Consider the following 15,883-nt stretch of genomic DNA (forward strand, 5'->3'; position numbering starts at 1 on the left):
AAATATAAAAAGGTTCTTTTCACTGAAAATCGAATGTATGGCGGCATGTCAGTTTTTAGATCTAAAAATCATACCATAAATACTTACAAAATGACAAAAATAATTCTCGATGGTAATGATACGAAGAGAAAAGTTGAGGGTGATAAAATGTCTACACTCCCTTATCATCATAAGGGTTTAATAGAAAGGGAACTCATATCAAATGTTCAAATCCTTGAGGGAGAGTCACTTGTTTTGGGGAGACAGGTAGATGAAATAGAAAGTCTTGAATTCCAGACTGAGGAACAAAAAACTTTACTCAAGCGTCTAAAAACAGAAATTGAAAATGTTGAACATGATTTACTTTACAAGTCGCTTGAACTTGAAATGTTTTATAATGAATTGCCCCCCGATCCCAAAAAACAGAAACAATTTTAGATTTAACAATGCAAAATATTTATTTAATTAGTAAGTTTGATAAAAGGTGTTGAACAATAAAAATTAACAAAATATATATAAATCTTAAAAGGTGTTGAACAATAAAAATTAACAAAATATATATAAATCTTAAGCAATATATATATATAAATGTTTATATTTTGTTAGTATAACATTAAGTTGAACAAATAACAAATACATTTCAATAAATTGAGTATTAATTATAAAATATTTGGGTGTGTTTTTAAATTTTTTTTTTTTTTTGGAAATTTTTTATAAATTGGGTGAGTATATTTTATTTGATTGGTTTTGTACCCGTTGCCTATATAGATAATTCCACAGTTCTAATTCATGTGGGTTCATTTTAGCTTCAGGTTCAGAATCCCTGTCTTGAACAGGTTCATCTTCTTCTTCAGCTGATTTTTCTTCCTCGTTTTTTTCCCTTATCTGTTTTAGATAATAACCCAACTCTACTTGTTCAGGAGTAATATCATTATTTTCATTACTCTCATCGCTATTGTTTAAGTTAATGATTATATTTTGGTGATAAAGTTGTGTGATGTCATCATCAGTTAAATTAAAACTAGAAATATTATTAGAAATTGAATTTACTGAAACTACGTTAGATCCTAAAAGGTGAACATATTCAACTGAAATGAGAAAAAGAAAAAGAAAAACGAATTAATGAAATGAAATAATATATACTAAAGTAAATTAACTTGCCTTTTGTTTTGTTTATTATTTTATTTCCTTGAGGAATTTTTATATCCTTCTGAAATAAATAAGTAATATGTTATCCCTAATTCATATAAAAGTTGTTGCGGTTCAACAACTCGCTACACTCTAATAGACATAATTTTCCCCCATCAGAGTCTATACCACTCAAGTCTAGTTCCTCAATTGTTATAACCTCTCTTTTACTTATCTTGGGTGGAGGTGGTAAATCTATTGTTTTTGGTAGAAGTGGATAGTAAAAAAGTTCTTCATCAATTTCTACACAGTTTATTTGAATCTTGTACATATCTAGATGAGAATGTTTTTTTAACCTTTTTGAAACGTAATGGCACTGGATTCTTAAAGTGAAAAGGTCTCTATAACCGAGTTTATAATATCTATCGAAACCTCTGTTTCCTGTTACAATAGTTCCGCCCTCTCTATTTTCCCTTTCAAGCAAGTCTGATTTAAATTTCTCTAACAATTCCTTTTTAAGAAAAGAATATTTTTTTTCTACACTACGCTTCTCTGTTTTATTTAAAATTTTTGACTCTTCACTTACATTATCATTATTACCATCTTCTTCATTTAGTGGCGTAAATGATTGTTTGGAGGGTGACGACAAATCATCGTACTCATCATAGATTAGGAAATTAGCTGGAGGGGGTGTTGATGATGATGATTCTTCTGTTGCTTCTGTTGATGATGATGCTTCTGTTGATGAGGCTTCTGTTGTTGTTGATGATGATGATGCTTCTGTTGTTGTTGTTTCTGTTGTTGTTGTTTCTGTTGTTGTTGTTGTTTCTGTTGTTGTTGTTTCTGTTGTTGTTGTTTCTGAAATTAAATATCATAACAAAAGTTAGCAAAAATCGAAAAAGTAAAAAAAGTAATTTGTGATTGTTATTTATATTGGTATTTACCTTGTGGTGCTTCGTCGTCTTCATCTTTTTTTAGTTTCCTCTCTTCTGTTATGTAGCTTGCCATTGTTGGTTCTTCTGAAATTAAATATCATAACAAAGTTAACAAACCAAAAAAAAAAAAAATTTTTATTGTTATTATTGTTTTGATGTTCTTACCTTGTGAGGTTTTTAGTTTACTCTCTAACTCATCAATGTTATTTATATTCGCTAGTGAACTGTTCTTAAATAGATACAATTTCAGCTGAATATTCAAAACATCATTGTTAGGGAGTAAAATTTGAATAATTGTGGTTTCCATTGTCTCGTTGTATTTCGTTAGATGTGAAGTGGGTATTACACCCATTTCCACTACTCCTATTACAGAAACTATTATTAAAAATAGTTTCATTATTTTATTATTATTCATTTTCACACACACACACACACACAATTATTAATAAAGTTTGAGATTTTAGCTTTCACTTTCACTTTTATATGAGCAATTTGAGCTCCAATTTTCACCGTCTTGTCTTGCTTGCGATCGCTACTGAAAAAATCATAAGCGCCCCAGTGGTATTTATTGAGAATTTTCAGTATGTAACTCTTATGTAAACGAATAAAGGGATGGGGCAATCATTCCTAAATATGCTGGCGAACCAGTCCAACAAACAGAAACAATATATACAAACCTTGAGTAAACATTCTTATAGCCCTCCACACGCCCTCCACAGAAAGCAGAACATTCTTATCGCCCTCCACAGAAAGCACAACATTCTATCAGTCTTTGCGTGTGCGTATGTGGAAACTATTTTTGACTTTGTATACGTAGGGTGCGGCCCTTCGATGCGGGCGATTGTGTCTGGAAACTATTTTTGATGATGTGTACGTACATGAGCATGCGAGTCTGAACATAAATATAGAAACCACTTGTAATGGATGATCTTCGAACTCTTTGCGTGTGCGTATGTGGAAACTATTTTGACTTTGTATACGTAGGGTGGTGGGGGATTTTGGCTGGAGACTATTTTTGAACTTGTACATAAGCTGTTACATGAGCATGCCGTTCTGAACATATTTATTTTTCTGTTGCTGAGTTGATTAGTATATGGAGTATATATTCTTTTATTTTCATTGCGAATAAGAGTTGCTCTATAAAATATTATCTTTAGATTCCCAGCTATCATATTTTTTTGAAAACCCCAACCAACGTACACGGACTTTATTCCCGTCTCTCTTTATTATTTTTTCCACTAAATATTTGTCTGGGAAACGAGTTTTTTTCAGTTCTTCTTTGTAAAATCCACCTTGTATTGGAGTACCTTCAAAGTCTTCCAACAAGTATGTGGTAGGGTATGTGTTTTTCACACTTATTATTTTAAAAATTTCTGTAGTCCAATTCGGTGTATACCCCTTTTCAAACACATGTTTATATTTACTGATGCGTACATAATCTCCATTACGCAATTTCCCCACACTAAACATTTTTAGATGATTGTAGGCTGTTTTCAAAATGTGTTTTTCATTGGAAGAATTGACGTCAATTGGGGCGACCTTAATTGTTCTATGTGGTCTTTTGTTGTATATATCAATTAATTTTTTATACATATCAACCCACTTGTATGTTCCGCTAAAACTAAATTCACGCCACATAAGTTCCTTCAAACTTCTGTTGAAGCGTTCCACAATTGAAGCTTTTACAATTGAATAGGTAGAATAATGGTTTATTCCATATTGTTTCATTAACGCGTTAAATTGTTTGTTAAAAAATTCAGTTCCATCATCCGTTTGTAAATTTTTTGGTGTTCCACGTCCAGATTTGAAAATTTTTTCCATTGCCATTGAGACATCTTTAGCGCTTTTTGATTTTAATGCTTCTCCCCAGGCATATTTGCTAAAACAATCCACAACAGTCAAAATATAAAAATATCCTCCGTTAAGCTTTGAATACTTTCCCATTTCCACTAAATCTGCTTGCCAGAGATCATTTATACCCTTTGTCACTACCCTTCGTCGTTTAAAATTACGTCGACACGGAGCATGAATTTCTTTAACAATACCCAATTTATCACTCATATTTTTTGGTACTAGAACTTTCTTACTATTGGAGTTGCAGTACCTTCTATTTCAACTGTCTGTGATTTTAAAACTGATTTCGGTTGAGTAACATATTTATAAACATAGCTCTCAATACTATTAATCTTTGTTAACATATTGGATAGGATTTTATCAACATTATCAACCCTCCCATTATTAACTTGAACTAAATTTTCCAAAGAAGTTATTTTAGAAAGTCTTCGATTAAGGGATGTATTTATTTTCGTATTAAGGTCTTTCTTTAACGTCTCCAAGTTTTCATCGACATATTTTTTCGTCGTTGCATCCGAATAATCTATTGGGTTCCCACAATTTTTAATTCGTTTCTGTTGGGTATTCAGGTTTTCGTCGCCATCAATGTACAACCCCACAACAGTTTTAATATCCCTTTTTAAAATATCTGTGTGCTCTTTTTCGTCTGAAAAGTGACCAAACTTGTCGACAGACATTTTGTTTATAAGGTAATTTAAAGTTTGTGAACCTTATTTATTCAATTATTATATAATTTTAGCCTCTCGCAGTTCTTCTATTATAGACATGATCTCGTTATTGTGATTAGTGTTGCCAGCGGCCTTTGAAGCTATTAAAAGCTGCAATCTTTCAACTAATTCATTGACGTCATCCCAATAAATATAATTGGGTTTTGCTCTTTGTAGGGACATGTATCCAAATCCCTTTTTATTTGATTTTCTTTGTTTTGATTGAATTGGGGTGGATATAGCTGAAGGAAGTATATTTTCATTGCTCATGAACTTTTTAATAATGTTTGTATACTTGTATCCTCTAGTTCCTTTTATTCGCTTATTTGGATCAAAATCTATTCTATGTGCACTTGTCTCAGTAATGATATCTTTATAATTTTTCAAGTCTGTGGCACTGAATTGTGTAGGTTTATTATGAACAATCAGAGAATAAAGCCCAGGAGTCAAATCCCACGTGCTTCCACTTGATAATTGAATTTTATTATGACTTATATGTAATTCACTATTCCCCAAATTTAAGGATTTGGGGGTTGATGAACTTTTTCTAGGTCCATAAGCATTGTCCAGAACTTTATTTCTCGATAGACTGCTAATATTAAAATCATAGTCTGCATGAATTAGACTGCTAGCATCTGCTTCTTTTTCTAGCTGTGTTTCTAAAGATGTTTCTAGCGGTGTTTCCGGCTCGGATCCCAATTCAATATGTGACTGTGAAAAAAATTTATCATCTGAGTCACTAGTAACATCATCATTATAAATTTTTGTTTCTTCATTTCGGATATTATTATCATCATAATCGTAATCATGATCATCATCGTCATCATACCTTAATTGATGTTTCTTAAGCTTTTTACGGGGGGTTTCATTTTTAAATATTTCACTTTTTTGCTTTAGAATCGTTGATTTATCTTCGTTTGTATTCATAAACTTTCGTTTTTTATTTTCACTAACTAGTTCGTTTAAGGGATCTGTTATTGGCTTAAAAGTTTCTTCCAACTCGTAAGCATTTTGTGTTTTAATATGTTTTAGATCATTAAACTTTTTCTTTAATATATTTCTCGTTTTAGTAAGCTGACTTAAAATAAATTGACTCATTTTGGGTACTTTCAAAACTTTCACCACCGTCAGCACAAAAGATGTAATACCAGTTTATGAACTATACTTTACAGGGTTACATTTCATACTAATGAAAGTTATAAAATATATATATTATTTATATGATTTTATTTTTGGCTGAAAAAGAATCATTTTACATTGTTTAAATTTCCTCTTCAAATAAAAGAATTTAATGTGGGTGCGTGTGCATGTTTTATTGAATATAATAAATGATTATGTACAAATGTTATAAATATTACAAAGTGATAAGTGGATTAAACAATTGTATTTAACTCTAGTTGCAGGGAATCATTGCTTCTTTTTATAACTCGATATTCCTTGTCCTTGAGCAACTTCAGATGACCATCTTTCATAGTGTTATATCTCTTTGGTAGATATAGAATATATTTATCCAGTTCCAAGGCAATGGAGTCCCCATAAACAGTTTTCTTCCTCTGCGCATTGATAATTGGGTAGCTGACGTTTATACCCATCTTGTTTTGTGATAGCAAGGGCTTCAATGCTCGCGTGTTGAACTCCTTTAAAACCCCGCCTCGAAGAATTTCCTCCTCCATAATGGTGTCCAGCTCACTTTCTGATGGAATTGGTTGATTCATCATGCTGTTGTTGGTTTGAAGTTTGTCCTCGAAGAAGGTGGTTTAAATGAGAAGCAAGCTGATCGACTTGACAAGTTAATGTTAAAGTTCTGACTGTAAGGACTAAACGATTTCCGAGCTCATTTTATACCAGTTCTCAGACCGAGATTTCCATAGCAACAGGTTGTTGTTTTTCCACCCTTGTTGTTTTCCACCCTTGATGTTTAAAAGTCGTTAAATCAGTTACTTTATGCAACAGGTTGTTGTTTTTCCACCCTTGTTGTTTTCCACCCTTGATGTTTAAAAGTCGTTAAATCAGTTACTTTATGCAACAGGCTGTTGTTTTTCCACCCTTGTTGTTTTCCACCCTTGTTGTTTAAATGTTACAGTTTACAGTTACTTTATTTGAATGAAAGCAGGAATTCAATGCACAGGTGTCCACAATTGTATGTTCCAAAACGTTGTACCTGTTCATAGTTATATTTGATTTTATCCCCTAAGTATTTCACAACTTCTTTTGGTGGTTGTAAATTTCCAAAACTATCAAAATAGAATATGCTGTTTTTGTTTTTGTGGTAAGCTACCCAATGTGTACCCCTTGATTTTGAGTCACCCAAGTTAATCACTCCACTCTCATTATTTTTAGGTGTTTTAGGGAGAGAGTCTCTCATAAACACTCCCCTAAAATGCGGTATATTTCTTTGAGCAAATTCCATTATATCTATATTTGATAATGCTCTTTTGGGTAGCTGACCAATTAGTTTTTTTGTTTCTTCATTCTCCCACCACGACTGTTGTATGGTTTTAGGTATAAACCGTAACCATTTTTATGGGGTTTTAAGTACAGACCTTCACCCACGGAAACTTCTTCCATCTTTCGGTTGTGTCTTTTATTTTCTTCTAGCTGTTGCTTAGCAATTTTTGCGTTTGTTATTAATTTTGCTACACTAGAAGTTCCTGAAGCTAAACTACCTATAGCACTTAATGCAGTTAAGATGGGTACCAGTGGTAAAAAACCCCCCATTTTGGGAACATTTATTATTCGAGGAACTTTAACGTTTTTCTTAGATCCGATTGAATTATGTATTGCTTTACGTGCAATTTTAATTGCATTAACCACATCCAGGGGTTTTCGTTTTTTCAATTCCCGACTCGCTTCTCTTACAACAGATGATAGTCTATTTATTTTCATCCTCCTACGCTTCCTCTTCTTCTGTTTTTTCTTATTTCGCTTCCGAACACCCATTCCAAAATGTTTCTTTGCTTTCATAATATTAGTTACAAAATATGCTGCTGCTCTCTCCTTAAGAGAACTATCCTTCGCCTTTACTCGCTCCCAAGCCTTGTTAATTAATTCAGAATCTGCCTTATGTCGATTGCTTAGATCGTTGTTTTGTGAATAGGCAATATCGTGAACCTTACAAGCTTCATCCAACTGATTAATTCCGTGATCTCCACGCTGTAATCGCTCTGCAAGCTTTGTACCGGGTCCACAATAGTTATATCCAGGAATGTGAAACTCAATCGGAAGAGAATCTATTAACTTATTAATAAGACCACTTCCACGTTTACGGTGTAAATAATGACTGATGTGATTATAAAAACGTTTCCCCATTATATATTGTCTTTATTCATTGAAGATTTATCACGGAATAAACATATTTATAATAGGATGCGATTAATAAAGCAAAAAAATAACATTATTGTTCGTAACATTGAGAACGTGAATAATGTTAAACAACCACCACGTCACAGTGAATTATTACCAAACACAATTAGAGCTCTTGTGGTTGGTCCATCCAACTGCGGGAAAACTAATGTAATGATAAGTCTTATTGAGAGTCCAAATGGCTTGAGATTTGAAAATATATACGTGTTTTCAAAGAGTCTATACCAACCGAAATATGATTACTTGGAAAAGCTATTTAAACCGATTAAAGGTATGGGATATCATACATTCTCTCAGAACGAAACTGTTTTACCACCCACCGAAGCAAAAAATAATTCAATCATGATTTTTGACGATGTGGCTTGTGAGAAACAAGATAATATTCGATCATATTTCTGTATGGGTCGTCACAAAAATATTGATTCTTTTTATTTATGTCAAACATATACACGGATACCAAAACATCTTATACGGGACAATGCAAATGTAATTATTATGTTTAAACAGGATGATTTAAATATGCGATACATATTTCGGGATCATATCATCCCTGACATGAATTATGAGACATTTACAAAAATTTGTCAAAAATGTTGGGAGGATAAATATGGATTTTTATTTATAAGTAAGGATGACAATATTGATAAGGGACGTTATAGAAAAGGATTTGATCAATTTATTCTTCTTTAATTTTAATATAAGATTGGGGCGGGGTTGTATGACACCCAGTTGAACAACAGATTTCAAAATGGTTAGATCATTGACTCTATCAGTGAATGGAAATAGTTCCGTTATAAACACAGTTTATTTTCCACCAATTGAATTAAACGGGGAATATGAGTGTGCGCTAGTTGAGTTTAACATGTACAACTCAATTCCCAACGTGGATGTAAATAACAACCTCTTTCATATTGGTGATAAAGTTATTATTATTCCCACCGGCTCCTATGAACTCAACGATATTTCTCAATTTATTTACAACAAGTTAAAGGATTATAATCTGGAAAATACAGTGAAAATTGTAAGCAATAATAATACACTTCAAGTGGAAATAATTAGCACTAAAGAAGATATATACTTTAATAAGGAGAGGTCAATAGGTCATTTGTTTGGTTTTAAGCAAAGAGTGTTAAAGGCAAACCAAAATCACTTGTCCGATAATGCTGTCAACATTTTAAAAATTAATTCCATTCGTTTGGAATGTAATATTGTGAGTGGCTCTTACGTTGATAATATACCAAATCACGTATTACATGAGTTTGCAATTTCGGTGCCACCGGGCTATAAAATGACTGTGACACCACACAATCTCATCTATTTACCTATTAACTGCAGAGAAATAAGTACTCTCTCAATACATATCGTTGATCAGAACGGAGATTTATTGAACTTGCGTGGTGAAAGCGTATCAATTCGCATACATATTCGCGCAATAGAATGATAATTTACAATAAAAGCAACGGTATACTTCATCAACCGCGCACTAGCAGTTGTAAAGCTAAAGGAACAGGATTAAATCGAAAGGGTCTTACATTAAAAAACAAATTGTTTTTAAAATCACTGGGCTTCAAAATTCAAATCTGATAATAATAATAAGAAGCATTAAAAATGAATGAAATTTTAAATGTTCGTGAGAGACCGTTTTCAGATGAAAGTATTTCGAAAAAGGAATATCATACATATTCCTCGTATCATCAATCATTTAAAGCAAATGATGAAATACGTATTTGTATTCAAAATCAGGACTTGTATGTACTCCCTCACGAAAGCTATCTTAATTTTCAAGGAGTTGTTAAGAGAGTAGCAGCCGATGGTACAAGCACCACTGATAATATTGAGGTTACGTTTCGCAATAATTGTATGGCAAATTTTATTGATGAAATTAGATATGAAATAAATGGATACGAAATTGATAGAACACGGTTTGTTGGCATGAGCAGCACCCTTAAAAATTATCTATCGGAAAGTCGTCAGGATAGTCGCAAACTTTTAAATGCTGGATGGAGTGGTGGAAATGATATTATTACAAAAGGTAATTTTAATTTCTCGCTACCCTTAAAAAATGTAATGGGGTTTGCTGAGGATTATAGAAAAGTTTTACTGAATTGTAAGCATGAACTTATACTTTTGCTGACAAAAAATCTGGATGATGTATATGTTAAAAACAAAGCAAACCATACATATGTTTTGGAAATGACTAATATTAGCTGGAAAATCCCTCATGTAACACCCAGTGATGCTGCAAAAATTAAAATGTACGATATAATAAAGAGTGGCGTAAATTTACCGATAGCTTTCCGTAGTTGGGATACATACATTAACCCAAAACTGATACAAGGAAATCAACACGTCTGGAGTCTAAAGATAGGAAGTAATAGAGAACGACCGAGATTTGCTATTATAGCCTTCATGTTGAATGGAGAACTAATTACAAATAATTTATCCAACCTGAAAGTCCACTTGAATTCAGAAACGTATCCATATGATGACTTAAATGTAAACTTTGAAAATGATAAATATGCCCACCTTTATGATATGTATGCAATGTTTCAAAAGAGTTATTACAACCGCCCAGCAGAACCATTTTTATCACCGACAGAATTTAAAAGTAAACCTATTATTGTAGTTGACCTTTCATATCAAAATGAAACAGTTAAATCGGGACCTATCGACGTGAGAATTTCAATCGATTTGAAAAAAGCAAACAATGAAAACACTCAAGCATATTGTCTCCTTATTCACGATCGTTTAGTTGAGTATAGTCCTTTAAGTGGGTTAGTTCAAAGAATTGTCTAACAATATATCAATCACATAAAATGGAGAAAGAACTAGTTGCAATTGATGTACAAGGATTTTTTGATAACAACGACAAGTTTATTCTAAAGGAAATTGGAGTTGTATTTAGCAAAGAAAATAAGTTTAACAATAATTTCGTTATACAACCTCCATTTGATTTCACTCGTCTTAATAACAAGTCCCGAAAAACTGCTCTCTGGCTTACCAAAAACCATCATAAAATTTTTTGGAACGATGGAATAAACAACTTTAAGCAAACAAGAAAATATATTAAACAAATCACTTCGGGAAAGGTGGTTTTATGCAAGGGAATTGAAAAGAAACGTTTTCTAGAAATCTTTCTCAGATCACCGCACATAAGAGATGTTGAGGAATTGGGTTGCCCACCATTAAACACCGTAAACATAAACCAATTCCCATTTTGCTCAATACATATTAAAAGCGGTATTTGTGCTCTGAATAATGCGCACAATATTTTAAATTTTTGCAATGGAACTATGGTCTAACACTTATACATATACAATGGATAACAGACAAAGTGGATTAATAAACCGAATTAATAATTTCACATCCCAATTTGGTGAGGAAATTTTTAAAGAAGATTTAAAATATCTCATTGATACGAGGAATATGTTCATGGATAAAGGAGAAGACGATCTTAACAAAACGGTATATGGTAATCATTTTACGTTTTGTAATAATGGATTCGGCGAAGACGCGTGTGCCTGCTTTTTCTATAAAAATCATCGAGACGGAGCCTTAAAACTAATGTCATCATATTTAGTGTATAAGAAAAGTCTGTTACAAATTTCCAAATAAACATGAGCTAAATTCATGACCTAAATTCAAATTAACATCTTCTTTTGTTTGGGGGATGGGTGATTTTTTTCAGCTATTTCTTTCAGGTCAAAAAGTTAAAAAAAAATAAATAAATATACTTGAATTTAAAATTTACATATTCTTTTTGTCATTGGGGTGGGAGTTTGTTTCTCAGTGGCAAGCAAAGGGATCCCTTTTCAAGGGTGGTTGCTTTCAGCTGTTTCTTTTGGACGTGACAACAGCCCGTGACATTCTAACACGTACCCGCGTGTGCACCACACTTTCTTAATCTAGGCAAAGGACACCCGGCACACCCCAGTAATTTCTCCCCCATTAACTAGGATAACCCAAATATAACGCTATGATCACCTGACACACCCCAGTAACTTCTCACCCGCTTAACTAGATTCCCTCCCCTCGTTTCACCCTATTTTTCTAACTTCTCCCACGTTCGATCCCGTCAACCTACTCGTCAACCACTTAAGCAGAGTGCCTCCCCTCTTTCACCCCATTTCCTAGATACAAAAGCTGGATATAACTATTGTGGACCCTAATTTACGATCACCCGTCACACCCCAGTAACTTCTCACCCGCTTAATTAGGGTCCCGATTTCTTAAACGAAATTCGGGGGAGCGAATTCCTGAATACAATTCCTAGATATAAGCAACTTATCACCCTAATTTACGATCACCCGTCACACCCCAGTAATATCTCCCCCGATTTCTGGACCGAATTTCGGGATTCCTGATTCCTGAATACAAATCCTACATACAAAAGCTGGATATAACTATTGTGGACCCTAATTAACGATCACTCGTCACGCACCCATTAACTTTAATTACCCCCACACCTGTCACATTGTCCTGATTTATTACCCTAATTAGCATAATTAATTACCTCCCCCTCCACTTTGTATCCAGAACTCTCATTAAATACGATTCAGAACTCTCATTTTCATACTACTCATTATCCAATGTATGATCATCATCAAATTAGTTGGCCAATACATCTCGCAACGCGTGTATATTATGGTCCATATACACACAAAAGTTTATAATAAATATATAAAATATATTTTATTATATTAATAATTCGATTTGCTTGTTCGAATTTTATGTTTGTTTCTATTTAATTTATTTGTAATAATATTATATTATTACAATATTTCGATTTGCTTGTTCGAAATTTATTTGATCTTTTACTTTTAAGATCATATTTTTGGTATAATTATTATTATAATTATTATGTATATATATATATTGGTAATTTGTATTAAATTTGTATTAACAAATTTTTTTATTAACGGTAAGGATATTATACAATAATGATCCTTCCGCAGGTTCACCTACGGAAACCTTGTTACGACTTTTACTTCCTCTAAATAATCAAGTTCGGTCAACTTTTGCGAATCAACCGTAACACACAAGGCGTCACAGTGATCACGTCCGGAGACCTCACTAAATAATTCAATCGGTAGTAGCGACGGGCGGTATGTACAAAGGGCAGGGACGTAATCAATGCGAGTTAATGACTCACACTTACTGGGAATTCCAAGTTCATGTGAACAGTTTCAGTTCACAATCCCAAGCATGAAAGTGGTTCAGCGGTTTACCCGGACCTCTCGGTCTAGGAAATACACGTTGATACTTTCATTGTAGCGCGCGTGCAGCCCAGGACATCTAAGGGCATCACAGACCTGTTATTGCTCAATCTCATTATTGCTAGACGCAATTTGTCCATTTAAGAAGCTAGTGTCCTTATAATGGGACAAACCAACAGGTACGGCTCCACTTATATAAACACATTCAAACACAATAAACATTTTACTGCCACCATGAATGAAGGCTATATAAGCTTCAACACCATAATCCTGAAGATATCTATTTAATATATTTGAGTCTCGTTCGTTATCGGAATTAACCAGACAAATCACTCCACGAACTAAGAACGGCCATGCACCACCACCCATAGATTCGAGAAAGAGCTATCAATCTGTCTTACACACTTATGTTCGGACCTGGTAAGTTTTCCCGTGTTGAGTCAAATTAAGCCGCAGGCTCCACTCCTGGTGGTGCCCTTCCGTCAATTCCTTTAAGTTTCAGCCTTGCAACCATACTTCCCCCGGAGCCCAAAAGCTTTGGTTTCCCGGGAAGCGACTGAGAGAGCCATAAAAGTAGCTACACCCAATTGCTAGCTGGCATCGTTTATGGTTAGAACTAGGGCGGTATCTGATCGCCTTCGAACCTCTAACTTTCGTTCTTGATTAATGAAAACATCTTTGGCAAATGCTTTCGCTTAAGTTAGTCTTACGACGGTCCAAGAATTTCACCTCTCGCGTCGTAATACTAATGCCCCCAAACTGCTTCTATTAATCATTACCTCTTGATCTGAAAACCAATGAAAGCAGAACAGAGGTCTTATTTCATTATCCCATGCACAGAATATTCAGGCATTTGAAGCCTGCTTTAAGCACTCTAATTTGTTCAAAGTAATTGTACCGGCCCACAATAACACTCGTTTAAGAGCACTAATGCAGGTTTTTAAATAGGAGGAACATATGAAAAAATACAAGTATTTAAACACATATAAGAACTCCACCGGTAATACGCTTACATACATAAAGGTATAGTACTAACCACAATTGTAAGTTGTACTACCCGTATGAAGCACAAGTTCAACTACGAACGTTTTAACCGCAACAACTTTAATATACGCTATTGGAGCTGGAATTACCGCGGCTGCTGGCACCAGACTTGCCCTCCAATTGGTCCTTGTTAAAGGATTTAAAGTGTACTCATTCCAATTACAGGGCCTCGGATATGAGTCCTGTATTGTTATTTTTCGTCACTACCTCCCCGAGCTGGGAGTGGGTAATTTACGCGCCTGCTGCCTTCCTTAGATGTGGTAGCCGTTTCTCAGGCTCCCTCTCCGGAATCGAACCCTGATTCCCCGTTACCCGTTGCAACCATGGTAGTCCTAGATACTACCATCAAAAGTTGATAGGGCAGACATTTGAAAGATCTGTCGTCGGTACAAGACCATACGATCTGCATGTTATCTAGAGTTCAACCAATATAACGATCTTGCGATCGCTTGGTTTTAGCCTAATAAAAGCACATGTCCCATAAGGTTCATGTTTTAATTGCATGTATTAGCTCTAGAATTACCACAGTTATCCAAGTAACTGTTAACGATCTAAGGAACCATAACTGATATAATGAGCCTTTTGCGGTTTCACTTTTAATTCGTGTGTACTTAGACATGCATGGCTTAATCTTTGAGACAAGCATATAACTACTGGCAGGATCAACCAGAATAATGTTTTCGTTCATATTTCATTCATATTTTTTGAATAGAAATTAGTAATATAAATATAATAGATTTTATTTCCATTTTATATGTTCGGTTTTTCTTAAATATTGATTTTAATTCAATATTTTTTTTTTGCTTTGTGAAATAATTCTATTTTAATTCGAATACGGCCATTTTTATATGGCATTCGTATACGTTCTTTAATTTTTACTTGTTTCGCCACTAATATGACAAGTTTATAATTGATGTTAAAGAAAAAGTACAACTTTTTTATAACACAATTTTCAATATATATTGTTCTTTCTATAAGTTTTTATTATATTATATATACATATTTCATTCTAAAATATCATTTTTGTTCAACATACATAATTATTGTATCCACACATGTACAATTTTTGTTTAACCAATATAAATATTGAGTTAAATCATTTGCATTTTGATGATAAATTTAAAATTTATCTTTTCCATATAACTCTCTGGTAATATATGATATAAAACCGAGCGCATATGAAATTATTTTGATCACTAATATTGCAATTATATTTTATTATAATGCTTTTTGTAAACACATTGTACCGGCAAGCGATACTCTGTGCCCAAACGACAGGGGATATAATAATTTAATATAAATTATCATATATACCTGCCACCAAAGATTAACGATAAAAGTCGGAAACAATTTGTTATTCTATATATAATAGAAACTTGACCTCTGTTTCACCTTATTATCATGGGTTTATAATATTAACCGCGTAGCCAAGTCTTAATTTCATTTAAGAAACAAATTTATACGGATAATATTTTGATTTTAATATATGTTGTTCTATTGATAACAAAAGTATATATTATAATATATTTTGTTCAATAGTAGATGGACTACTTACTGTACCATCCTTATTTTTTTATTATTATTGATATACATTATATTGACAACAGCATATGATATTCATATGGTTTGTTCAATAATTAATTGGTGGACAACCACT

At 33.3% G+C, this 15,883-nt stretch overlaps 1 protein-coding gene and 1 non-coding gene across 7 annotated transcripts; both read right to left on the reverse strand.

The window, feature by feature from the left end:
- Positions 1-411: 411 nt before the first annotated feature.
- Positions 412-2,565, reverse strand: LOC138914686 (protein P54-like). 6 transcript variants are annotated; one of them, XM_070219439.1, is made up of 5 exons: positions 2,208-2,565; positions 2,052-2,126; positions 1,708-1,965; positions 1,141-1,189; positions 412-1,067 (listed from the first exon to the last, which is right to left on the reverse strand). In XM_070219439.1, exons 1-4 carry the CDS (start codon positions 2,455-2,457, stop codon positions 1,161-1,163), a joined length of 612 nt encoding a protein of 203 aa, XP_070075540.1. In that variant the 5' UTR covers positions 2,458-2,565; the 3' UTR covers positions 412-1,067; positions 1,141-1,160. The 6 variants fall into 6 exon arrangements, 3 of the variants coding, with proteins under 3 accessions (XP_070075540.1, XP_070075537.1, XP_070075539.1); XM_070219436.1 differs by having other exon boundaries at positions 1,694-1,965; XR_011420500.1 differs by having other exon boundaries at positions 1,141-1,965; positions 2,052-2,123.
- Positions 2,566-12,904: 10,339 nt separating this feature from the next.
- On the reverse strand, positions 12,905-14,899 carry LOC138914695 (small subunit ribosomal RNA). The gene has a single exon (XR_011420509.1). It is a non-coding gene; the product is annotated as a small subunit ribosomal RNA (ribosomal RNA).
- Positions 14,900-15,883: the final 984 nt, after the last annotated feature.

This window comes from Drosophila takahashii, unplaced genomic scaffold, assembly GCF_030179915.1.
Source record: "Drosophila takahashii strain IR98-3 E-12201 unplaced genomic scaffold, DtakHiC1v2 scaffold_76, whole genome shotgun sequence".
In the NCBI taxonomy this organism is placed as follows: Eukaryota; Metazoa; Arthropoda; class Insecta; order Diptera; family Drosophilidae; genus Drosophila; species Drosophila takahashii.